At 38.8% G+C, this 27,007-nt stretch overlaps 1 protein-coding gene across 6 annotated transcripts in view; it reads right to left on the bottom strand.

The window, feature by feature from the left end:
* Positions 1 to 1,684: 1,684 nt before the first annotated feature.
* mib1 (mindbomb E3 ubiquitin protein ligase 1) overlaps positions 1,685 to 27,007 on the bottom strand; it is a 143,105-nt gene continuing 117,782 nt past the window's right edge. The window contains exons 15-22 of one of the 6 annotated variants that reach the window (XM_034183879.1): positions 26,566 to 26,724; positions 24,171 to 24,352; positions 19,087 to 19,276; positions 18,899 to 18,977; positions 16,728 to 16,865; positions 7,631 to 7,702; positions 4,770 to 4,870; positions 1,685 to 3,604 (exon numbers count right to left, since the gene is read on the bottom strand). In XM_034183879.1, the coding sequence (XP_034039770.1) occupies positions 3,464 to 3,604; positions 4,770 to 4,870; positions 7,631 to 7,702; positions 16,728 to 16,865; positions 18,899 to 18,977; positions 19,087 to 19,276; positions 24,171 to 24,352; positions 26,566 to 26,724 (1,062 nt within the window). In that variant the 3' untranslated portion in view covers positions 1,685 to 3,463. The remainder of the gene's footprint in view (positions 3,605 to 4,769; positions 4,871 to 7,630; positions 7,703 to 16,727; positions 16,866 to 18,898; positions 18,978 to 19,086; positions 19,277 to 24,170; positions 24,353 to 26,565; positions 26,725 to 27,007) is intronic. The other 5 variants (XM_034183880.1, XM_034183881.1, XM_034183882.1 and 2 more) reach the window with 5 other exon arrangements.

Genomic DNA, 27,007 nt, shown 5'->3' with positions numbered 1-27,007 from the left:
CCAGCAGATAAGACACACCGCTGGATTTAAGTAAGGTGTCACATCTCTCCCCACGCCATTCTGTCTCTTTTGTTTAGCACAGCCAACATATCACACAGTGGTGCCGAGCCATTATTAGGTTTTAGCATTTTCAATTAGCCCACATGTCTCATCTCTGCCAGCTCGTCTCCTCAGCCAAGCAGACGCCGCACAGCAGGAGAAAAGCAACAAAATGCTAATTACCAGCAGTTAAAGAGCCAACTACATCTGGCCTCAAGTTAAAAGACAACTCACAAACAAGCCAATTAAAAATTCAGCGCAAGAAATTAGAAACGCAAATAAGTTACCACCAAAGTACACGGTTCTTTTAGAGCTTTATTTCACCTAAATGTTGGTTCCTAAAAGCACTTCTTAGCAAATACAGAGCAAACGGTTTGCGCGTAGTACTGCATATCTCAAACATTCATGCCAAAGAAATACTACTGACAACAACTCCAACAGGACAGTTACACATACTGAAAGTAAAGTACAAAACAGTCAAGAACAATACACGACTGGAAAGCGTCTTTAGTGCTTGCAGCTTAAAGTGTTATCAAGACCAGTAAAAATAAAAATAAAAACTCTGACCAAAATCTTTTCAGTCTTCAGAGACGAAAATTGCAGATGCATTTACAAGCTAATTAATCACCAAATCTACATATGGACAACTGACTTTTTAACGAGGCAACACGACTTCTCGCTTCAAAATCATTTACTTTCCTCCCAGAAAACACTGATGAATACAACCTTGACCCGTCTAACAACCCCCCCCCCCCCCCCCCCCACCCTCACCCCCTTCACAAATTAAGCCGACAGGGCAAAAAAGAAAAATCTACTCACAATTAGGAAGTTAGTGCCAAAAATGCAAATTAAAACATTTCAACAGTCATATCACAGCTGAACGTTTGAGAGATTTTGAGGCTACATATCAGGGAGGCAGTGTGACCTACGTTGTATAAACCCTATTTCCTTTTATTTTTAAGAGGCAGCAATACAAAATAATTTATTCTACATTTTTCATCTTAGTGTTCTAAGAGATTGTACACTAGCTCAACACATCGATTTCTGTGAACTCTGGTTAAATAAAAATAAAATAATAAAACAGTAATACAAGATAAAGAGCACCATATCCCCATATTTAACAAGTCAACTTTTGGAAGCAGATGAGACAGAATAAAACAACGGTAATTTGCAACGCTGACCAAACTGTTCAGTTTGTGACAGAAAATACCACCAACTGTACCAACAGGTTACCAACACGTTTTTGACATGGTATTCTTGTTACATCAATATTTGCATTTTGTAAATTTGTGTGTACAACAGGGACGATTCACTCGAAACAAGCTGGATGAGTCCGTATTTGTCACGAGTCCCTACTGGAGGCTCTGGAACTCGCCGCAAATTATGTGTTGCGATGCTTTCTTGGTAGGCAAATGTGGAGGAGCGGTGTATTATCTGGCAGTTGGAAATCATGCTTTATCACCAAACTGAAGTGGACTTCCAAAATTAGAGGCAAAAAAAAAAAAAAAAAAAAAGACCTTGCGGTGCAGGAAGGCGCATGATGCAACGCCAAATATCGCTGCTACTTCCCAAGCAACACAGTCGTCATTTTTACGGCAAGAGCCCACTTTGCTTAAATACCAAAAATACCTGCTCTCGTTTGCACACCCGTGGGCGTGTTCATCTATAAATGAGGTGTGGTCCGGCGCTGCGATGGTGCCAGACTACACGTTCACCGCAAAGCGTTTGTGCTTTTGACCAGCAAAAACTTGATCTACAATCCAGCGCAGTATTTAAAGAGTGCAACACTCAGATGCATGTTACAAATGTGGGTTCACCACACACTGACAGTCATATGCAATAGTATCTAATACACATGGAAACATTAAATCAAAGCAATAACTAATGGGAAAAAAGAACTAATATCTGGTTTGAACCATATAGTAATACCGGTTTTTCCTCCACCCTCCTGCTGGTACTGTGTAGCAATTAGGCGGACAAACGTGGGAGGACTCGTTTTTCACAGACAGTCCGGACAGCAAACATGGTTTGACATGAAAACTACCCCTTGATAATACATGAGGACGTGTAATAACGTGTGCTGTGAAACAAAAACACATTAGCTGACACTGAACAGCTTTTCTCTTACGTTAAAGAGTTGCGCATGTGGCTGGACTTCATTCCTTCTGAATTTGTACATGAAATGTATCTCAAGTCTCAAAGGCCAGTTGATACAGCAGCATGATGGCACATGGACGGTACAGTGGTCAGTGGAGACCTAGCTGATTCTGCGCAGGTCTGTTTATTCATCTTTCATCAGAGCTATGACAGGTGACACTCTGATGGACTACAACACGCCCCTAACAACCCAGACAATCACAACCACTTTGCACGCAAACCCTGCTCAGTTAACCCACCTGCAAGATAGCGACAATGACTTAGACATGTATTAATGGATTTATGTTCTGCGTTCTGGACTGCGCGCCCTACAGCCTCAAGACAGGGCACTAAGTCTGATCCTGAAACTGGTTCTGTTTTTTTTTTTATCTCACTTTCGGATGTGTGCTTGTGGAAAACTGCCCCCATTTGTTCAGAGTGTGTACAACAGACCAAATGGAATACAATCATGAAGTGTAAACACTCAACCCTTAAGTGGTTCTTATTTCATTAGTCACAAACGTGCCACACTGTCATAAAGTTTAAGTACTTAATAACCACATCAGGGCTTCCAAGTACTTGCATTCAAATTAGCAAATACAGTATGATTAATACTCGTGGCCCTGAATTGGGGTAAGAGGTTGAAGATGAGTGAGTGAGTGAGTCCGAATAATAACTGGAGTACAGCTAGCGTCAGATCATTCAACCAAAAGATGTCTTCTGAATTTGCCGACTACCAGAGTGGCTTCCAGTAGTGCTGAACGGTACACTGACTGAACCGGTACACCACTTGTCAGGTTACATTTGAACATAGCTCTTCAATCCATAACCAAGACCATCAGTCTAAAGGAGCCACCATGGACTCAATGTCAGAGAAGAACGTTTACATATCAAGTAAACCAGAGCAAAATGGCACAGAATAGGACAAGATGACAACGAAGCAAAACAAAGAATGTCTATGAGTGTAAGTGATAAAAGGAGAAGACGCCACATCAAGAAGTATGCATCTCTGTGGCTGCAAGTAGGACACAAAGACAGAAGTGATGCAAGTCCATTCAGTTGTTTTGTAACAGCCATGTTTTGTAACAGAATTCCATCTGAACACAGTTAAAATATTTGTGCGCACACACACACACACACACACACACACAAAAAAAAAAAATCTGAGGATGCCTTTGCCTGGCTGATGCAGGAGCTATGATGATGGTCAGGCAGCGGCAGCTGGTGTAGTTGTGGCATTGTGGGCGTGGCTGGGGAAAGCTCAAGGAGAAGGGAATCTTAGGGTGCTCTAGTAGAGGAGGATGCGGCGCTCTATGGCCTTGCGGCAGATGGGACACTCGCTCATTCGGTCGCCACACAGCTGGCAGGTGCCGTGGCCACACATGAAGATCATGTTCTTCAACCGATCCAGACACACTGGACACATAGTCTGGAGACGCATGAAAGGAAGAGAAAATTTAAGATGCATGACACGTCACTTTTAATAATTCCACTGTAAAGGTGGTTTGTCACTTTATTTAAACTAAACAATGTGTAAAAACAATTCCAGTGGCATTTAAGAATGGGGGAGGAAGGCTCAAAAATAATAATTCCTATCAACAAAAAAAAAAGGGGGGGGGGGCGTTCTTGCACAAAAGGTTTGGGAACCACTGCACTAGACCATGGGAAAGTTAAATAATACACTTTTAGAGACTTTATATCATAAATCATACTTACAAAAACAATACACACCACATGTTTTGAAGCTTTCCTTTTTCAAGGGGACCATACTAAATATTTAGAAATAATTAAACTACTTCTTGAAGTAAACTGCTTGCCTTCCAATGGATCTTTAACCACAAATGTGGCTGCATGAAAAGTGGCAAAAAAATAAAAAAAATAGTTTATTAGGTTTGTGCAAGACCTACTTAATTGCTCTGTAACCATTTCTGCCACAGTGCATCATGCAGAAAACTCTTTTTGCTATGACTGAACATTTTTTTCTGTGCTCAAACAACTGGTGGCTGTGTTGTAATGCCACAGCTGCAGCAGGCGACTCTGAGCCGGGCAGTCAGGTGAGGGAGTCTGTGGTCTTGCGCTTAGCTCCCCATCACACGTGTGGCTTGTGAACATTTCAACCTTTACACATACAAATAAAGATTTGTCCATGTCTTTAATTTTTGCACACTCTGGCTGCTGTTCAATTTGATACATATTATATATATATATATATGGTTGAAACAGAGGTGACATCAGGTAATAGTCAGTTTAGGTCTGCAATAACCTGCACATTTCTCGTTTCCACCATACAGTCTATGATTTCCACCAGCAACTGAATTTGAATTGCATCAATTCTTGACTTTAAAAATTGACTCTCATATCATAAATTTAATATCATGATTATTGACATTTTTTTTCCTAACCTTACAATGTAGTAATACTTCCTCAACAGATTCTGGAAACATGAACTCGTGCACACTCGTGCACAATGTGTACATTCTTGGTGACATTTACATGACATGTGAATGATTAACTACAAAAGAAAGAGTACAATCTATAATTCCAGTCACTGAGATTGCGATTTGATGGTTGTCTTTTGTTCAGATCGAGTTTACCTGTTCCTTGATGTCCTGGAGCTGCTGTTGGAGCTTCTGCACATCAGCATTGACATTGGTGTTATCTTTATCTCTCTGCAGGGCTGGGATATTTCCACTAGCTGTTTGGACAGAACAGCGGAAACATGCAAAAATAAATATCTTAAAAATCAAACAAATACATAAACAAATTAGCCGCAGAGACTGTCAGTATAAAATTCTGTGTATATCACTCAATGGTAATGATTATGAGGATATGAAAGAAAATAAGAGTACCAAAATTACTTGCAAAGGAAATGATGATGCAATCCGTCATTCTGGCTTTGATGTTTTTATTTATCATATACCAAGTTGTAGAGATTTTTTCAGTTCAACTTTAAAAGGATAATTTTAGAAATAAATAGCTTAAAAATCAAACAAATACATAAACAAATTAGCCACAGAGACTGTCAGTATAAAATTCTGTGTATATCATTCAATGGTAATGATTATGATTATTATAGCAAGTTGTAGAGATTTTTTTCAGTTCAAGTATAAAAGGCTAATTTTAGAAATATAAATATAGAGAAATCTGAATTATCCCCTTTTTTTCCAATTAATTAATTTATTTCTTTGTGCAATGGCACAAAGAAATTAAAATGTATAAAAGCTCAAGGGTGTGAATAGTGAATATTATTTATAAACACTGTACTTCCACTGGGCTTTTGCTTTGCCTTATATTCGCATAATACCTTAAAATGCAATGAATAGACTTTGATAAAAAAAATTGTTTACTACCTTGAATTTGCCCTTTCCAATGTACTGTTAATAAAAACATTTTTAATTTTAATTGTTGCATAGTTTTCTGAGTGCATGATAAAGACTTTTTTTTTTCCAAAAATACATTTAAAAGTGAGACTAAAGTTAATTCAACTTTATAAAAGTAACATTAATGTCAAAATACAATCAATTTTTAAGACCTGTCTAAATATTTAGAATATTTTCAGGCTTAAAGTTATGACTGTTGGTTTATCGTGTTTTTTTTTTTTTTTTTTTTTTTTTTTTAAAGGACCCATGCAAACCCTGTTGTCTTTTCATAATGTTTGTGTTAACGTGGAGGCATTCATACAGTCATTTAAGAAAGTCAACATGCAGTGCATCACTATTCTTTTGGATTGCAAACATGATGCATTCATATAATATCCTGGCACAATTTCCATCATGTGCAACTATTATTTTAGGAAAGCATACTTTGGAAGTACATGACTAGCATCCCAACTTAAATCTAAACTGACAGAGCAAAATGTGCCACAACGCCTGTAAGAGGCAAATGTATAGTATAATAAGTGTGTGAAAATGTGCGTAGTAATTACTTGAAGAAAAAAAAATTGCCTGGATCAAGGCCCAGATTAGGACTCGGCTTCAAAGTGCCAAATGTAGTGTGATTCTTGGCATGTAAATAAGGCTGTGCAATTAACCGAATTTTGATCGCGATATCGATATTTGTATCAAACAATCTCCAAACTCGTATAATCGAGTGAAACGATTTAAGGGCCTTTCATCAGGCCAATCCGTCAACGTGTCCCAAGACGCATGACGTCAGACGCGTCCCTTCGGAAGCGGCAAGGGGGCGGGATTGCCATGTCACACTCTGGCTGTTTCCACAACCTGAAAAAAGTTCAGCGATCGCCTTCTTGAATTTGCGTCACGTGAACCACAAAAAAGCTTTAAAAAACAGCAGAACAATTCTCCCATCACCCTGCTGGGAGAAGCTTTTTTCAGATACTTTTCGGAGTGACGCCGACCAAGGGAGGACTGACGACTTGGTGGGATATTGATCGAACCGCGACAGCGAGCCAATCCGCACGGAGAAGCCGGCCTTCAGGCATCATTCCTGGGCACAGCGAGGCAGGCAGCCGGGGTGATGGAGCAAACCCACTCAGTCCGAAATCTCCCACTTTTTGGATATATGCGAAGTCCCAGTTTGCCCAACGGAGTTTAGTTCTGCAGCTTTATCGAGGTGAGAATAATGTAAAAATAAAACGTGACATTTACTGAACTGATGTGAAGGTTTAATGATCGGCTAACATTAGCTTAGCCTTTTAACAGCTTTTACCTACATCTTTTTTCAGACACCACAAAAGCTTAACTTTAAATAACTTATTTTTTCGGGCGTTTTTTTCCATCGTTTTTCCCCGTTTTTTTCCCTTTTTTATATATAAACTGTTTAGTGTTTCTTTATATTTATTATTTTGTTTGGTTATGTATGGTTATGTTTATTTACTTTGTTTCTTGTAAATTTCTCCAAAAGGAGATAAGGAGACGTGGTCAAGGGAATGATGACAAAAACACAAACTAATGAACATAAATTGAAACAAAAACAATGCAGCTGCACTATGTCCTAGTAACACAAATCAGGGAGATGCCCAAAGACACTGACCAACTGGTCAGTGACAACAGGGAAGGGAGAGAAAAACAGAAAAATAATATATAATATGATATTTTTAATATTTATTTTATTCATTTTATGTTTTATACAGGTAAGGTACAGTACATTTTCAGTTTGGAGGTTTTGCGCACAGTCTATAACATTTTTTTTTTTTTTTTTTTAGAGTGAGAGAAATGCTGAATAAATGCATTGTGTAACAAAAAAAAAAAAAAAATCGTTTGAATAATCGTGATTTCAGTATTTACCTAAATAATCGTGATACTGATTTTTTCCATAATCGAGCAGCCCTACATGTAAATTATATAAACCTCAAATCTGCATCTATTGGTCAGGGTACGTGTGCCACCGAGAAAGAATTGCAGAGAGCAGACAGGGAGGGGAAGGGCCAGGGCAGCACCCGGGGGAGCTCTCTAAAGGGCTCTGATAAGTGAGGGGAGCATGGAGGAATACTTACACCAACTTAGTGCCAGATTGTTGGGCTGGAGAAGATCCTGCGATCCCCCTGCCATAGTGTTAGAGCTCCCTGCTGGGAATAACCAGTCACATTGTTATAGCAGGAGCCGCCCTCGCCAGCTCAACAGTTGGACTGAGGACCAAAGCTACTCACTACAGCCTCTAAGGGAGGTTTAGACAACAAAATAACTGCACATAGATGAAGCTGGAAGGTTTGCAAACATGAGCATGTCCAGAAGACAGAAACTGATCAGAGGCGGAGAGGGAAATAAGATTGTCAATAATCAAAAAGCAGCATGACAAGGTATTTATTTTACGTCTGCTAAAAGACAAATCTGAAGCACAGAATTAGCAGCCTAATGTGCTCGCTGTGTTAGGAGAGCATTATGGAGGCAAAGTAGCAGAACAGAGAAGCAGGAAGTCAAAAACTTTAAAGAGATAAATTCATTTTGTGAACTAGGTTTCTTTTTATAACAAAGACCAAGTGTTTGTGTGACTGGGACAAATGGAAAAGAGACAAACAATCGATGCTGCCCCTTGCATGAGTGTATGTGTGTGTCTTTGTTTTTGACTGCGCAACTGGAATGCAAAGATGTGCATGCCGACACGCTGATATGAGGACTTCCAATACGTGAAGCTTGTGAACTCACAACAGCTTCCCTTTTAACTCGAAATAAAAGTAACTACTTGTGAAATGCACCGCTTAAAGCTGGACATGGGCAAACAAAAAAACAAAAACAAAAAACAAAACACCGTTTAACTTGGAGAGGAGAGTGAAATGTAAACAAACCAACAAATAAGTATAAAGTGCTTTTAAAAACTGGCTCATCTATAGTCTACTTGCAGGCTGTCACACTTCATTGTCATAAATGTTCATAGTAATTTTTGCTCACAAGAAAAGACAAGCTTTTACATTAAAATTGTTTATTGATACCAATAGATGCTAAACATCTGTAATCACCCTTGTGGTTGAAGCGGCTGCATCGCTTCTAGCAGCAACATCTGCAAACAACCATTTGTGATAACTGGAGATGATTTTTCCTCATTCACTGTTGAAGTGATTTTAGTTTAGTCTTCTCAAGCCTTAACTGATCTAATTCTGTCACAACTCTAGGCTTTGGAGCCTCACTTGCAAACTTACACCTGTTTTACATGAAATGAGTTGTGTGCATGTGACAGATGAGTTGCTGAAGTACTACTGCTCATGCACATACTTATACTTACACAGTTTCTGTTGCATCACTGCTATATCCTTTGATCATAGCTTTGCTCCACATTGTCTAGTTTCTGTGATGCTTTCTGAATGTGATTTCACAGGACACTAATCAGCTTTTTTTTTTGGGTGGAGCAGGTATGAATGGGAATTTTTTTTAAAAACCAGCAGTCAGGCACCTCCCAGAAAGTGTGTCACATTGAGCATGTGATAAAACCTTAAAAATATAAATATATAATTATAATAATTACATGCAGGCTTACCATCTGAGCCAATATCCTTTTTCTTTTTAGACTGATAGCTCAGTGATTAAGTTGCTGGGCTACAAATATGTAGAAATGAGTTTGCTTTTTGTTCAAGCTACCTATGTGTGCCCTTGGACAAGACAATCTGCACAGTCCCAGTCCACCCAATTGCAAATAGGTACAGGCCGTAGCTTCGGAAGTAACCACAGCCAGATTAGGGGCCCCTCCAAGGGGGAGTCACAGATTTTCATGTGCTTCACACTACAGGCATCTGTATCTGTAGTTCATAGAGCTCTTTGTGAGTTTCATTGTTTACTATCTAGAAAGGACCAGAAAATTGAATTATTGTAATGAGACATCGTGAGTTTTTTCAATCACTAAAATAGTTTTTAAAAATTAGCATTTATAATTTTCATGCCTGTACCATCTTCTGTAAACACAGAAATGCCACTAAAAGGTGTAAAGTCTTCAATGTTGCAGGAATGATGCAAAAAAATGACTGAAGACAGATCATTTCTGTGTGTTTTTGCTGCACGCCACTTGCATCATGCATGAAAAATAAGCGCCACCCTGTATCTCTAGAAAGGTGTGGCAGCTGCAGCATGAAATGGGAAGCTCCTCTTATGTAGGTGGCTTGCAAGCTGTAACCCCTTAACACGCCCACAAAAATAAAAATCAATATGCTCTGCAGCCTCCTTGCACCGGCAACACATCTGGTATAACCAGGCCTTAAGGTTTTGGCATATAATTGCTATAGGCCTTTGACTATGAAACTGCAAAAAAAAAAAAAAAAATTAAAGAAAAAAAAAAATGTTTCTTTTGAAACATTCAGAGGTGGACTTGGACTTATGACCTGACATTCTCCCATTCTCCTTCAAAATATTTTTGGTATGTTGCAGAATTCACAGTGGTGTCAATTAGTGGCAACAAAGCATCCCAACGCCATCACACTACCACCATGTTGCACTGTCACTTATGATGATTATTTAGCCCAAAACAGTGGTAGCTTTCCACCAGATTCAAAAAGACCTGTGTCTCTAAAAAGAGTTGCACTTGTGAAAGTCTGTAGATTGTAGAACATAAGCTCAAGGGCTTGAGGTTCATTAACATGTCCAAAATACAACCCCTGGCAAAAATTATGGAATCACCAGCCTCGGAGGATGTTCATTCAGTTGTTTAAATTTTGTAGAAAAAAAGCAGATCACAGACATGACACAAAACTAAAGTAATTTCAAATGGCAACTTTCTGGCTTTAAGAAACACTATAAGAAATCAAGAAAAAAAAATTGTGGCAGTCAGTAACGGTTACTTTTTTAGACCAAGCAGAGGGAAAAAAATATGGACTCACTCAATTCTGAGGAATAAATTATGGAATCACCCTGTAAATTTTCATCCCCAAAACTAACACCTGCATCAAATCTCAGATCTTCTCGTTAGTCTGCATTTAAAAAGGAGTGATCACATCTTGGAGAGCTGTTGCACCAAGTGGACTGACATAAATCATGGCTCCAACACGAGAGATGTCAATTGAAACAAAGGAGAGGATTATCAAACTCTTAAAAGAGGGTAAATCATCACGCAATGTTGCAAAAGATGTTGGTTGTTCACAGTCAGCTGTGTCTAAACTCTGGACCAAATACAAACAACATGGGAAGGTTGTTAAAGGCAAACATACTGTTAGACCAAGGAAGACATCAAGGCGTCAAGACAGAAAACTTAAAGCAATATGTCTCAAAAATCAAAAATGTACAACAAAACAAATGAGGAACGAATGGGAGGAAACTGGAGTCAACGTCTGTGACCGAACTGTAAGAAACCGCCTAAAGGAAATGGGATTTACATACAGAAAAGCTAAATGAAAGCCTTCATTAACACCTAAACAGAAAAAACAAGGTTACAATGGGCTAAGGAAAAGCAATCGTGGACTGTGGATGGCTGGATGAAAGTCATATTCAGTGATGAATCTCGAATCTGCAATGGGCAAGGTGATGATGCTGGAACTTTTGTTTGGTGCCGTTCCAATGAGATTTATAAAGATGACTGCCTGAAGAGAACATGTAAATTTCCACAGTCATTGATGATATGGTGCTGCATGTCAGGTAAAGGCACTGGGGAGATGGCTGTCATTACATCATCAATAAATGCACAAGTTTACGTTGATATTTTGGACACTTTTCTTATCCCATCAATTGAAAGGATGTTTGGGGATGATGAAATCATTTTTCAAGATGATAATGCATCTTGCCATAGAGCAAAAACTGTGAAAACTTTCCTTGCAAAAAGACACATAGGGTCAATGTCATGGCCTGCAAATAGTCCGGATCTTAATCCAACTGAAAATCTTTGGTGGAAGTTGAAGAAAATGGTCCATGACAAGGCTCCAACCTGCAAAGCTGATCTGGCAACAGCAATCAGAGAAAGTTGGAGCCAGATTGATGAAGAGTACTGTTTGTCACTCATTAAGTCCATGCCTCAGAGACTGCAAGCTGTTATAAAAGCCAGAGGAAAATACTAGTGATGTGTTGGAGCGTTCTTTTGTTTTTCATGATTCCATAATTTTTTCCTCAGAATTGAGTGATTCCATATTTTTTTCCCTCTGCTTGGTCTAAAAAAGTAACCGTTACTGACTGCCACAATTTTTTTCTTGATTTCTTATAGTGTTTCTTAAAGCCAGAAAGTTGCCATTTGAAATGACTTTAGTTTTGTGTCATGTCTGTGATCTGCTTTTTTCTACAAAATTAAACAACTGAATGAACATCCTCCGAGGCCGGTGATTCCATAATTTTTGCCAGGGGTTGTATAAAGCAAACACTGGAGACTTTCCTCTTAGTGAGCAGTGGTTTTTGCCTTGCAGCTTCATGGACACCATAAAGGGTTGAACGTTGATTTTAAATGAGGTGATCAAGGTCTACAGTTTCTTCAATGTTCGGGTGGGTCCCTTGGTGGCTTCTACGAAGTGTTCTCAATGACCTCTCTTCAAAGTTGGCCTCTTTGGGGAGATTCACCACTGTTACAAATCATATCTATTTGGAGAGAGTGACTCTTACTGTAGTTCCAAAGCTTTGTTGACCATTTTCACACTGACAAATATAATAATAATAACAACAATGACAACAACAATCAGTTTCTCATTTGCTGTGGAATTTATTTTGATTGGGGCTGTGCTGCTTGTTGAAGCATCTTAGCCAATTTCACACTGCTGGAAATGTTTCCATTACAAAGGGTTATCACTAAGATCTGAAGGTGTGTATTGCAAAAACCATTATAGTATTATGTGGTTTACTGAGTTAAGTAAAGTGGCAACTATACAATCTAAAGAAGTTGGTTTTCTGTAATGTTTGAATTTCAGTACATCCAACCATTTTCATATTTTCCCATTCAGTGTTTCACAGTTGTGAATCTCGTGCCGTCTGGTGGTCTGTGACTCAAGCGAGAGGTCGGTTTCAGCAGAGTTCCAGTGTCAGGAGCTCAGCACTCACAGTGTAAACACATCTCGTGAAGTATGGACAATAATATATGTCCATACTTCATACTGTATATATAGAGCACCAGGATCTAGTATTGAAACATTCACTGACTGTATGGGAAAAATGTTCTCAAAAACTAATCAAAAAACTGTGTTCATTTGTGGTGACTTAAATATTGATCTGCTCAATCCAAATAAGCATAAAATAACAGATGAATTTATCAGTATAATGTACAGTATGAGTTTATATCCAAAAATCACCAGGCCAAGCAGAATTACATCCCATAGTGCCACCTTAATTGATAATATATTCAGCAATGATATTGAGAATAACACTGTGAGTGGATTATTAATCAATGACATTAGTGATCATCTACCAGTTTTCATCGTTTATAATAGTAACCATCGGCGGAATCAGCCAGAGGAGAAAATAAAATACAGGCGAGTGCGGACAGAGGAAAACATGAACACACTAAAGAAGGATTTACAGGAGCAAAACTGGGAAAAGGTATACAGTGAAAGTGATGTTGATAGTGCATATGAAACTTTTTTACAAATATTTACATCATTATATGATAAAAATTGTCCAATTAAACAAGACTACAGAAAACAAAAAATCCAAGCTCGACCATGGATGACGAAAGGGTTACGAAATGCATGTAATAAGAAAAATACACTGTATAGAGAATTCATAAAACTAAAGACTAAAGAGGCAGAAAATAGATATAAGAAATACAAAAATAGATTAACTAATATTATACGGGTATGTAGGAAGGAATATTATAGTAACATATTATATAATAACAAAAACAATATTAAAGGAATATGGGATATATTAAATAGCATTATCAAAAATGGTAATAAAAAACAGAGTTATCCTCAGTATTTCATTGATAATAATGTCAAGAAGGAAAATAAGGATGAGGTAGTCAACGGTTTTAATAATTTTTTTGTAAATATTGGACCAAGCTTGGCAGAAAAAATTCCCGATTCCCAACCTGAGGATTGGGATAATAATCTCATAGAAAGAAATCCCTGTTCAATGTTCCTCACAGCAGTGGATGGAAATGAAATTATAGACATTGTGAATAATTGTAAATATAAAACATCTACCGATTTAAATGAAATTGATATGGTGGTGGTAAAACAGGTCATTGAATGGATTGTAGAACCATTAACATACATCTGTAACTTATCATTTCAAACCGGTAAATTTCCCAATCAAATGAAAATAGCTAAGGTTGTGCCGCTGTATAAGACTGGGGATAGACACCACTTCACAAATTATAGACCTGTTTCTTTGCTTCCACAATTTTCCAAATTATTAGAAAAGTTATTCAATAATAGATTAGACAAATTCATAAATAAACATAAATTACTTACTGATAGTCAATATGGATTCAGAGCACATAGTTCAACATCACTTGCATTAATAGAATCAGTTGAGGAGATTACAAACGCCATAGACCACAAATTACATTCAGTTGGAATATTTATAGACCTTAAAAAGGCTTTTGATACAATTAATCATGACATATTAATCAATAAACTTGAACAGTATGGGATTAGGGGGTTGGTGTTGCACTGGGTGAGAAGCTACTTAAGTAACAGAAAACAGTTTGTGAAGTTGGGGGAATATACATCATCATGCTTGGACAATGCTTGTGGCGTCCCACAGGGGTCAGTATTGGGTCCAAAACTGTTTCTAATTTATATAAATGATATTGTCAATGTTTCCAAAATATTAAAATTAGTATTATTTGCAGATGACACAAGCATTTTTTGTTCAGGGGGGGATTTGCAGGAGTTACTGAGGAGGATCAGTATAGAAATGGGAAAACTGAAAATATGGTTTGACAGAAATAAATTATCATTAAACTTAAGTAAAACAAAATACATGTTATTTGGCTATTGTAATACAGACATACAGGTTCAGTTACAAGTCGAGGGGGTAGATATTGAAAGGGTACATGAAAATAAGTTTCTGGGGGTGATAATAGATGATAAGATAAACTGGAAGACTCATATAAAACATATACAAAGTAAACTGTCAAGAAGCATTTCAGTTCTAAACAAAGCAAAACATATTCTGGACCACAACTCACTCCGCATTCTTTACTGCTCACTGGTTTTACCATATTTACAGTACTGTGCAGAGGTATGGGGTAATACTTATAAAGGTACAACACAATCACTATCAGTAATGCAGAAAAGAGCTATAAGAATTATTCATAATACTGGCTATAGAGATCATACAAATCCACTATTTTTACAATCCAAATTCTTAAAATTCACAGACTTGGTTCATTTTCAAACAGTACAAATTGTGTATAAAGCAACAAACAATTTACTTCCAGCAAATATTAAAAATATGTTTTTTAACAGATCAGGGGATTACAGTCTGAGGGGGAAATTTAATTTAAAGCATCAGTGGGCACGAACAACATTAAAAGGTTTCTGTATTTCTGTCTGTGGGGTGAGGATGTGGAACAGATTGGGAGTGGGACTCAAGCAATGTCCAAGCATGAACCAGTTCAAACAGCGGTACAAAAATATGTTTTTTTCTGGGTATAGGGAGGAGGAAGGGTAATGAGGGTTAGGGTGTTTTTGTTGTTTGCTTCGGCTTGTAAATATATAGTATTTTGTATGTAAGTAGGTATGTGTAGGTGTATATTTATGTTTGTGTATATATATGTGTATATATGTATATGTGTATATATGTGTATGTTGATGTGTATATGTATGTGTGTGTATATATATGTATATATATATATATTGATATTGGTTTAGGTGTGTAGGAATTTATGTGTATATGTGGCAAAGGGTATTACTGGTTGTGGGGAAGAAGGGGTAGGGATAAATAAGCTGATGCTTCACCCTACCCCTTTTCAGACATGTTGGGTACACAGTAGGAACTTTTTTGTTGTTGTCTTTACTGATCTATCTTGTAATTGTTGTTGTATCAAATGTTCGAAATAAACAGTTTTCATTCATTCATTCATTCATTTTCATTCAATAAGACAATATCAGGGCACAGCAGAAGTCCATCACAGGTGCTACACCTCCTCTAGATAACCCTCTCAACTTGGGAGAGTGTATAATCATCATAATCTCCCATGAACTCGCTAAATTAACACCATCCACATCCTTGCTTTGCCACTGTTTACATGTGCTGTGAGACAGCGGAACTCTGCTTGAACCACAGTGCTTTCTTGGAAGTGCAGGCGGCTGCCAGGGGCATTATGGGAAATGCTGAAACACAGAATATTGTCTGTGTTTATACAAACTTCTCTATGAATATCTGCAACAATGAAGTGTGATATATATGCGAAAGTAGAGAAAATCAGAGAGGGCCACATGGCAGGAATGATGTATTCATTGATGTGGGTGAGAAACTCAGGTACAATATTTTGGTGAGCGACAATCAAGTGCTCCTGCACAACTGAAAACTTAAGCTTGAGTCAGTTTTTTGTACATATTTTAATCACAATGTGCCACCACGTATTAGAAACTATTTGCTCGCAGCAGTAATGCAACTGCATCAGGAACAGCAAAGGGATGTATATTGTGAAGTGCATCTGTTTTAAGTAAATATGATTAGTCTGACTCTTCGTGGCCACAGATAGATGCATAAGGTAAATTGGTTTATCGGTATATTATTGTATTATTCAGCTGGTATCAGAAACTCATTTACAAATGGCTACTGAGATCCTACTTTTAAAAAGATTAAAATTTGAAATATTTCAATCAAAGCCTGATGTAGTGAATTTCTAAACACAGTCAGGCATGAGTATCATATTATATAAATATATATATATATATATATATATATATATGTGTGTGTGTGTGTGTGTGTGTGTTAATTAAAAACTAGCTCGTACAAATGACAAGACCAGAATGAACACAATGATTACAAGATGCCTGATCTTACAACAGAAAACACTTAATAAATTATGGAAAATAAATGTGACAGATTTTTACTGTAAATTTCTCATGGGACTATCTGGATGAAAAAGAAGGCAACAAAACAACATAGCAATGAGTTCACTACAGGGATAAAACAAGCAAAGCAGCAACAAAGCAAAGGATAAAAAAAAAGGCTCACGGCAAAGTGAAGAGTAAAAATTGAAAGAAAAAATGGAATTAAAAGGGAATGTGTGGAAGATTCACTCACTAAGGCCATCATCATCATCATCATCATCATCAGCGGCATCATCCTCCATACCTTTCCCTCCGCAGCAAAGAACGAAGGGTTTGCGACGTTCCACCACGGCACGGCATTGTACGCACTTCTTCATGAGGCTGGCACATTCTGGTTAGAAGATTCAGAGAGACAATAAGTGAATGAACACAACGGCAACAATTAAGTTGTGGCATATTCCAGACTACACAGTGCATCTGCAAACTATTCACAGCGCTTCACTTTTTCCACATTTTATGTTACAGCTTTATTCCAAAGTGGATGAAATTCATTTTATTCCTAAAATTTCTACACACAATACCCCATATTAACAATGTGGGGAAAAAGTTTTGAGATTTTTTGCTAATTTATAAAAAAATAAAAATAAAAATCACTTGAACATAAGTATTCACAACCTTTGCCATGAAGCTCAACATTGAGCTCAGGCGCATCCGATCATCCTTGAGATGTTTCTACAGCTTAACTGGAGTCCACCTGGGGTAAATTCAGTTGATTGGACATGATTTGGAAAGACACACACCTGTCTACATATAAGGTCCCACAGTTGACAGTGCATGTCAGAGCACAAACCAAGCATGAAGTCAAAGGATTGTCTGTAGACCTCAGAGACAGGATCGTCTCAAGACAAATCTGGGAAAGGGTACAGAAACATTTCTGCTGCTTTGAAGGTCCCAATGAGCACAGTGGCCTCCATCATCCATAAATGGAAGAATTTCGGATCCACGAGGACTCTTCCTCGAGCTGGCCACCCATCTAAAATGAGCAATCAGGAAGAAGGGCCTTAGTACAGGGGGTGACCAAGACCCTGATGGTGACTCTGTCAAAGCTCCAGCAGTTCTCTGTGAAGAGGGGAGAACCTTCAAGAAGGACAACCATCTCTGCAGCAACCCACCAATCAGGCCTGTATGGTCAGACAGAAGTCACTCCTTAGTAAAACGCACATGACAGAAAGACTGAACTCTTTGGTGTGAATAACAGGCATCATGTTTGGATGAAACAGGCACCATCCCTACAGTGAAGCATGGTGGTGGCAGCATCATGCTGTGAGGACCTTTCTTAGCAGCAGAAACTGGGAGACTAGTCAAGATTGAGAGAAAAATGAATGCAGCAATGTACAGAGACATCCTGGATGAAAACCTGCTCCAAAGCGCTCTTGACCTCAGACTGGGGTGATGTTTCATCTTTCAGCAGGACAATGACCCTAAGCACACAGCCAAGATATCAAAGAAGTGGCTTCAGGATAACTCTGTAAATGTCCTTGAGTGGTCCAGCCAGAGCCCAGACCTGAATCCAATTGAACATCTCTGGAAAGATCTGAAAATGGCTGTGCACCGACGCTCCCCATCCAACCTGATGGAGCTTGAGAGGTGCTGCAAAGAGGAATGGGCAAAACTGCCCAAAGATAGGTGAACCAAGCTTGTGGCATCATATTCAAGAAGACTTGAGGTTGTAATTGCTGCCAAAGGTGCATCAACAAAGTACTGAGCAACCACCACAAAACAAAGAAGCCCGGAACAAGGATGAAGCGCTGGGTCTCAAAGAACAAGTGAAATGAATAAGTCATGCTCTCAAACTGAAAGACCACACTCTTGAAGAGTGGGAGTAATTGTCATACGCCCTTGAATGAAGAAAGAAAATAACCTTCTTACTGCTTGGCACTAGACTTGTTTGCACTTCGTGGGACAGCCCAAGGACAACAAGGAGGATGGTTATGCTAAGGTGAGGCTATCCACTTTTTTAAACAATTATTGATATTTTCATCTGTTTAGTGGCGACAAGAAGCAGTTCATGCTTGAGTTTGTTTTACCTCGTGCAATAACATTTATTAGCTCGTTAACTTTCACTTGCTAATGTGGTGTTTGCATTATAAATAAATAAATGCACCAATTAAATTCATTTTAATTAACCTTCATTTAACCAGGCTAGACCTCTTTTGCAAGGAAGGCCTGGACAGTTATAAAGTTTCCAATCCACCTAACCTGCATGCCTTTAAATGATATGACCATATGTTTTTGTTTTTTTTTTTTTCCCGTTTTTGGGCGGATGCAACATATAGGCCAGAAAATACAGTATATTCATCTTGGAGTCACCTTTATAAAAAAAAACAAAAAACAGGGGTCAACAATAATGTGTTTGCAACTTACTTTCACAAGCGCACATGTGACCACAAGGTTGGAACAGCACAGCTGCCTTTTTGTCAGAGCAGACCACACATTCCTCAATCTGCCAAGCAGACAGATTAAAAGAAAAATGAAAGAGAGGAATGACCATGAGCTGTTTATTATACATCTTTTTCTGAATAAGATAGACAGTCCGAATGCACTTCTGATACCTTGGTTCTTGACTGGACCTGATCCTTACAGATGAGACATTTCTTAACACGTGGTGAGCAGAGCGAGCAGGTAGCAATGTGTCCACAGGGTCCAAACAGTGTGTCTCTTTTCATGTCTGAACACACCATACACTCCTCCAGTGACTCAATGTTGCTGTTCAGAGACGGGCTACGTGTGCCGACCTGGCCACTGAAACATGGGAGAATCATAATGTTTTAGTCGGAGGAGCAGAAAACGTAAAAAGCAGGGATGTTCCTGCCTTTTAGGATGAACTGCACTGCCAGGACAGTACTGTAACATTAACTGCTACAAACGTGATCATTCTCTGAGATTCAGTGTTACTCGTAAAAAGGTCAAATGGGTGCACAAGAAACAAGTAGCGTGTACAAGCTTGCTCTGCCAACACTTACACATAATCAGCAAGCCGACAAATTTAGAAATAAAGCAATACAAATGGTTAACGAATGTTATGATGCTTAATGAGTTTCCTTTTCACATTTGGTACATCATTTAAATAGCTGTAGTGTGATTTTTAATGGATGATAAAAAGATGAGTTTTTTCCTTCTTTTTTTAAACATGAAAACAAGGTGTTTTTAACTTGTAAAATTAATTGATTCATTTTCAGCTGCTTAGCCGACCAATCACTTGTAAATTTAACTTTAAAAACTTTAATATCTGTCAAAGAAGCAACTGAAAACTATCCTATTAAGATTTCTCAAAATAAGGTCCAGAAATAAGAAAGCTAATTTTGAGATGGACTTTATTACTACTAGGAATGATTTAATCTTTTATCTTAAAAATAATAGAGTTAAAAAAAAATGCTTGTTTTGTCTCCGTTATGACTCAAAACAAGTATTTCAAATAAGATTTTTAAGATACATTAAATCAAATCAAATCCATTTTATTTATATAGCGCCAAATCACAACAAACAGTTGCCCCAAGGCGCTTTATATTGTAAGGCAAGGCCATACAATAATTACGGAAAAACCCCAACGGTCAAAACGACCCCCTGTGAGCAAGCACTTGGCAACAGTGGGAAGGAAAAACTCCCTTTTAACAGGAAGAAACCTCCAGCAGAACCAGGCTCAGGGAGGAGCAGTCTTCTGCTGGGAATGGTTGGGGCTGAGGGAGAGAACCAGGAAAAAGACATGCTGTGGAGGGGAGCAGAGATCAATCACTAATGATTAAATGCAGAGTGGTGCATACAGAGCAAAAACAGAAAGAAACACTCAGTGCATCATGGGAACCCCCCAGCAGTCTAAGTCTATAGCAGCATAACTAAGGGATGGTTCAGGGTCACCTGATCCAGGCCTAACTATAAGCTTTAGCAAAAAGGAAAGTTTTAAGCCTACAACCCCTGGCAAAAATTATGGAATCACCGGCCTCAGAGGATGTTCATTCAGTTGTTCAATTTTGTAGAAAAAAAGCAGATCACAGACATGACACAAAACTAAAGTCATTTCAAATGGCAACTTTCTGGCTTTAAGAAACACTATAAGAAATCAAGAAAAAAAATTGTGGCTTTCAGTAACGGTTACTTTTTTAGACCAAGCAGAGGGAAAAAAATATGGACTCACTCAATTCTGAGGAATAAATTATGGAATCACCCTGTAAATTTTCATCCCCAAAACTAACACCTGCATCAAATCAGATCAGCTCGTTAGTCTGCATCTAAAAAGGAGTGATCACACCTTGGAGAGCTGTTGCACCAAGTGGACTGACATAAATCATGGCTCCAACACGAGAGATGTCAATTGAAACAAAGGAGAGGATTATCAAACTCTTAAAAGAGGGTAAATCATCACACAATGTTGCAAAAGATGTTGGTTGTTCACAGTCAGCTGTGTCTAAACTCTGGACCAAATACAAACAACATGGGAAGGTTGTTAAAGGCAAACATACTGGTAGAACAAGGAAGACATCAAAGCGTCAAGACAGAAAACTTAAAGCAATATGTTTCAAAAATCAAAAATGCACAACAAAACAAATGAGGAACGAATGGGAGGAAACTGGAGTCAATGTCTGTGACCGAACTGTAAGAAACCGCCTAAAGGAAATGGGATTTACATGCAGAAAAGCTAAACGAAAGCCATCGTTAACACCTAAACAGAAAAAAACAAGGTTACAATGGGCTAAGGAAAAGCAATCGTGGACTGTGGATGACTGGATGAAAGTCATATTCAGTGATGAATCTCGAATCTGCATTGGGCAAGGTGATGATGCTGGAACTTTTGTTTGGTGCCGTTCCAATGAGATTTATAAAGATGACTGCCTGAAGAGAACATGTAAATTTCCACAGTCATTGATGATATGGGGCTGCATGTCAGGTAAAGGCACTGGGGAGATGGCTGTCATTACATCATCAATAAATGCACAAGTTTACGTTGATATTTTGGATAGTTTTCTTATCCCATCAATTGAAAGGATGTTTGGGGATGATGAAATCACTTTTGAAGATGATAATGCATCTTGCCATAGAGCAAAAACTGTGAAAACATTCCTTGCAAAAAGACACATAGGGTCAATGTCATAGCCTGCAAATAGTCCGGATCTTAATCCAACTGACAATCTTTGGTGGAAGTTGAAGAAAATGGTCCATGACAAGGCTCCAACCTGCAAAGCTGATCTGGCAACAGCAATCAGAGAAAGTTGGAGCCAGATTGATGACGAGTACTGTTTGTCACTCATTAAGTCCATGCCTCAGAGACTGCAAGCTGTTATAAAAGCCAGAGGTGGTGCAACAAAATACTAGTGATGTGTTGGAGCGTTCTTTTGTTTTTCATGATTCCATAATTTTTTCCTCAGAACTGAGTGATTCCATTTTTTTTTTCCCTCTGCTTGGTCTAAAAAAGTAACCGTTACTGACTGCCACAATTATTTTTCCTGATTTCTTATAGTGTTTCTTAAAGCCAGAAAGTTGCCATTTGAAATTACTTTAGTTTTGTGTCATGTCTGTGATCTGCTTTTTTTCTACAAAATTAAACAACTGAATGACCATCCTCCGAGGCTGGTGATTCCATAATTTTTGCCAGGGTTGTAATCTTAAAAGTAGAGAGGGTGTCTGTCTCCCTGATCTGAATTGGGAGCTGGTTCCACAGGAGAGGAGCCTGAAAGCTGAAGGCTCTGCTTCCCATTCTACTCTTACAAACCCTAGGAACTACAAGTAAGCCTGCAGTCTGAGAGCGAAGCGCTCTATTGGGGTGATATGGTACTATGAGGTCCCTAAGATAAGATGGGACCTGATTATTCAAAACCTTATAAGTAAGAAGAAGAATTTTAAATTCTATTCTAGAATTAACAGGAAGCCAATGAAGAGAGGCCAATATGGGTGAGATATGCTCTCTCCTTCCAGTCCCTGTCAGTACTCTAGTTGCAGCATTTTGAATTAACTGAAGGCTTTTCAGGGAACTTTTAGGACAACCTGATAATAATGGATTACAATAGTCCAGCCTAGAGGAAATAAATGCATGAATTAGTTTTTCAGCATCACTCTGAGACAAGACCTTTCTAATTTTAGAGATACTGTGCAAATGCAAAAAAGCAGTCCTACATATTTGTTTAATATACGCATTGAATGACATATCCTGATCAAAAATGACTCCAAGATTTCTCACAGTATTACTAGAGGTCAGGGTAATGCCATCCAGAGTAAGGATCTGGTTAGACACCATGTTTCTAAGATTTGTGGGGCCAAGTACAATAACTTCAGTTTTATCTGAGTTTAAAAGCAGGAAATTAGAGGTTATCCATGTCTTTATGTCTGTAAGACAATCCTGCAGTTTAGCTAATTGGTGTGTGTCCTCTGGCTTCATGGATAGATAACTGAATGATAACATGGATAGATAGATTACTGAAAAAGAAGTCCTTAAATCTTTCCAAAATTTTTCTTTTTAAGTGACTGAGTTATATTAAGTGTAGCTAATATATTCTGACAAGCAAGTAAGCAGATATATTGGGTAAAATTTTGCACTCCAAGGTGATTCCTAAGTACCTCCCCAAATCATTTCAAAGAAGGACATCAGGAGGAAAAGAGTCAGTAAGGAGCGGAAGGAATTAAAAAAACAAAATACCCCAGAAGGAATCACTTTTTCAAAGAGAGAGGAAAAAAGAATATCAAGAAGTGTCAATTTCCTGAAAAAGTCCACCCTTTCTTTTGTGTGATCAAATGTTTCTACTACAACCAATTCCAATGAAGTTGTGACGTTGTGTAAAATGTAAATAAAACAGAATACAACGATTTGCAAATCCTCTTCAACCTATATTCAATTGAATACACCACAAAGACAAGATATTTAATGTTCAATCTGATAAACTTTATTGTTTTTGTGCAAATATTTGCTAATTTTTAAATGGATGCCTGCAACACATTTCAAAAAAGCTGGGACAGTGGTATGTTTACCACTGTGTTACATCACCTTTCCTTGTAACAACACTCAATAAGCATTTGGGAACTGAGGACACTCATGATTGGGTATAAAAGGAGCACCCCCAAAAGTATCAGCCGTTCACAAGCAAAGATGGCACGAGGATCACCACTTTGTGAACAACTGCATGAAAAAATAGTCCAACAGTTTAAGAACAATGGTTCTCAACGTTCAATTCCAAGGAATTTATGAATTCCATCATCTACAGTCCATAATATAATCAGAAGATTCAGAGAATCTGGAGAACTTTCTACATGTAAGCGGCAAGGCTGAAAACCAACAGTGAATCCCCGTGACCTTCGATCCCTCAGACGGCACTGCATTAAAAACCGACATCATTGTGTAAAGGATCTTACCGCGTGGGCTCAGGAACACTTCAGAAAACCACTGTCAGTTAACACAGTTCATCGCTACATTTACAAGTGCAAGTTAAAGCTCTACCATGCAAAGCGAAAGCCATACATCAACAACATCCAGAAACGCCACTGCCTTCTCTGGGCCCGAGCTCATTTGAAATGGACAGACGCAAAGTGGAAAAGTGTGCCGTGGTCTGATGAGTCCACACTTCAAATTGTTTTTGGAAATCATAGACAAAGGTTTGTGTTTTTCGCCTGACAAGGACCCTGAAACTGGCTGCTGAAGTTAACAGACATTTACCTGCTTTTCTCTTTGTGATATTTAGCCAGAGCCTTGCAGAGGCTGGGATCAGGACAAAGGTCCAGAGGGGACTGGCCCTTCTTGTTCCGAATGGTTAGGTCCGCTCCGTTAGCTGCCAGGAAGCAGGCGATAGATGCTGCACTCTTCTTTTCTGCACCCTGGGTGCCCAGGCCCATGATTAACTATAGGACACAACACAAAACACACAATCAAGGACTGCAGATTTCAAACAGAAAGGTCTTTCAAAACTGCACTGACGTGGAACAGTGACGTAAGGCTTTCAGGACTTTTAAAAAAGAACACAACTAGATGATAAAAAAAATGTGTATTTTATACATTAAAATCACCACTGTGAAAACATTTTACGTACATGCACTGTGACACTTGAGTAAAATAAGTGAAGCCAATTCTTCCACCGAAACTCTACAGTTGATCTGAAAGACTGGACACAAGCTAGACAAATGTTGCTGAGCTATTTGAAGTCATCTGCCTCAGTTGGGGGCTACCGATGTTCTAATTTTATACCCTACTATGACTTCAAACCGCACTTGGCTGGCCAACTCAGTGTTTTTCTATGTGCTTCTCTCCCCTGCTAGCAATTGGGGCCTTCCATGTCTGATTGTCTTCAACCAGTAGCTTTTACATATCTGTTGATGAACCCATCACACTGGCTAATTCAAATCTTATCATGAAGTAGGAGTGCTATGGGAGAGTGATCCAAATGCACATATTTCAATTAGCCCGACGGTCTGTCTGTTCTGCTTCTCCAATGGGGAACCAGGGAGGGCTGGAAAGGGAGAAAGCACACTAAAAGACGGGAGACAGACAAGGATAAGAAACATGTGGGAGATGCAACACATTCTGAAAAAGTATGGTTATCACTGCAGCTAGGAGTGCAAGCCTCACAATCATCCTTACAGTGATTAGTGACGAGGTGTTCAGTCCTGACACGCTCCTGCTGGCTTCGACAGAGCGGGAAAACTGATTTTCCCTGGTCCATTGCTCTGCACTAGTGGTGTCTGAATGACAGGCTGCTGCACAACGGGCTGCCCAGCGATGCGGATGACGAGGGTTTGAGATGCACTGAACTTGCTTGTCTAATGGTGCTTGTCCACATGGCTGAATTTAACCATAATGTCAACAACCGAAACCAGAACACTGAACAGTTACTTCAAGTTGCGTTGCATAAACTCACCCTGATCCTGTGTTGTAAGTGCAAGCACCTAATAAAAAATCTTGACTGGCATGCATCACTGCAGTCTCCAGCATTCAGTGTGCTTGCAACTCTTTTTGCTGTATTAATCACTTGAAGGCAAATGCAATCAGGACTCAGAACACGTGCTAGCCAAGTGCAATGTAGCATCCACCAGACTAAACAACCGTTTGGGTCCTGGAGAGCAATGATCAAGGCAGACAACTACTCCATCCTACTTCTTGAAGGTAACCTATGTGCTGCAGCCAGGTGAAATGTGGGTGTGGCCTTGGCCCTTTCTGCTGGGGTCCTCAACACCAAGGCAACTGTATGTACGTCATGCCCAAAGAAATACGGCAAATGACCTAAATGTGATAGCTGACATTGAGTTATAACGAAGTGGTACACTGTATCTAGGCTAGAACAGGGGGGCATCCATCAAACTGGGAACTATAGGAGTCAACATGATACACACTCATAATATGGTATTTATGCACATTTATGTTTTAAGACCCTGCATGGCTCATCACCTCTTGCCAAGGTATGTCTGTTTTTGCCAACACCTCATGAGTATGTAGTTCACAGCTATAACTAAAACCATTGCTGATCTGAACCACTGCTTTTACTCTGATGTTTTCTAAGTTCTTATCAACCAGTTGTAGCCATGTCAGTTCCTGTGACCTCTTGGTTTTGGTGTACATTTCCTTGCTTCTTTTAATGCCATCTCCTTTTTTCATTGTTTTGGAGAGTCCAATATTCATTATGCAGACCTTCGATCATGACTCTCCTCCTACCCAGAATTTAAGGTGGACCTGGAAATGCTTTTATTTGGTATGAAAGGGTGAACATGAATTTCTGTAAAAACTGTAAATATGCATTCTCAGACATAGCGTAATAGATTTGTGAATATTAAGTGAATCTCTACTGTCTGTTTGACTAAAAACATTTTTACTGTCTTTTTACAACTACACATCCAGCGGTGGGCCACTGTAGTAAAACTGTGACCATTGCTATAAGCATCCACTTCCTAAAACTTATTTTACATTTTACAAGTCCCTTCTTTTTTAATGTGTGTGCAGTTACTACCATTAGTGTCTTAAATATTAGACCGTGCACATAAGTGCTCTGAAGCTTCACAAAACCCGAGCCTAAATTACTGCAAGTCGATAAGATCTCGGAGGTTAATGAAAGATTTGCATGTACTGTGTTCTTAGAGGGCTCCCAGGGCTCCACTTTGCTGACATCCTGCATATCTTGGAGTTGCCGCAACTGGGACAGCGTGTGGTGACGCAGTGTTTCATGAAGTGGCGTGTCACCGTCCTTGTCCTGCACATCAAGCTTGGCCTCTGCACGTACCAGCAGCTGTGAAGAGAATCGTATGAAGTTAAAATTGAACAACCTGCATTTTAATACCACAATGCACATATCACAGTACCAAATTATATGATTAACCTCATTCAGTATCAAGTTCCTCAATTATGCACTGCATTATTTCTGGAGTCCACAAGATGGCAACGTAGCAATCTTAATCCAATGCAACACCTAATGCCTGTAACCAAGATACTACCAAAGGCAGCATTTTTCTGACACATGCATCAATCTGGATATACATTCTTATTCAACTATCGGACATCTACTAGTGTAA

This window comes from Thalassophryne amazonica, chromosome 12, assembly GCF_902500255.1.
Source record: "Thalassophryne amazonica chromosome 12, fThaAma1.1, whole genome shotgun sequence".
Lineage (NCBI taxonomy): Eukaryota > Metazoa > Chordata > Actinopteri > Batrachoidiformes > Batrachoididae > Thalassophryne > Thalassophryne amazonica.
The sequence above is the reverse complement of the archived record's forward strand: the minus strand, read 5'-3'. Positions and strand labels throughout refer to the sequence as shown.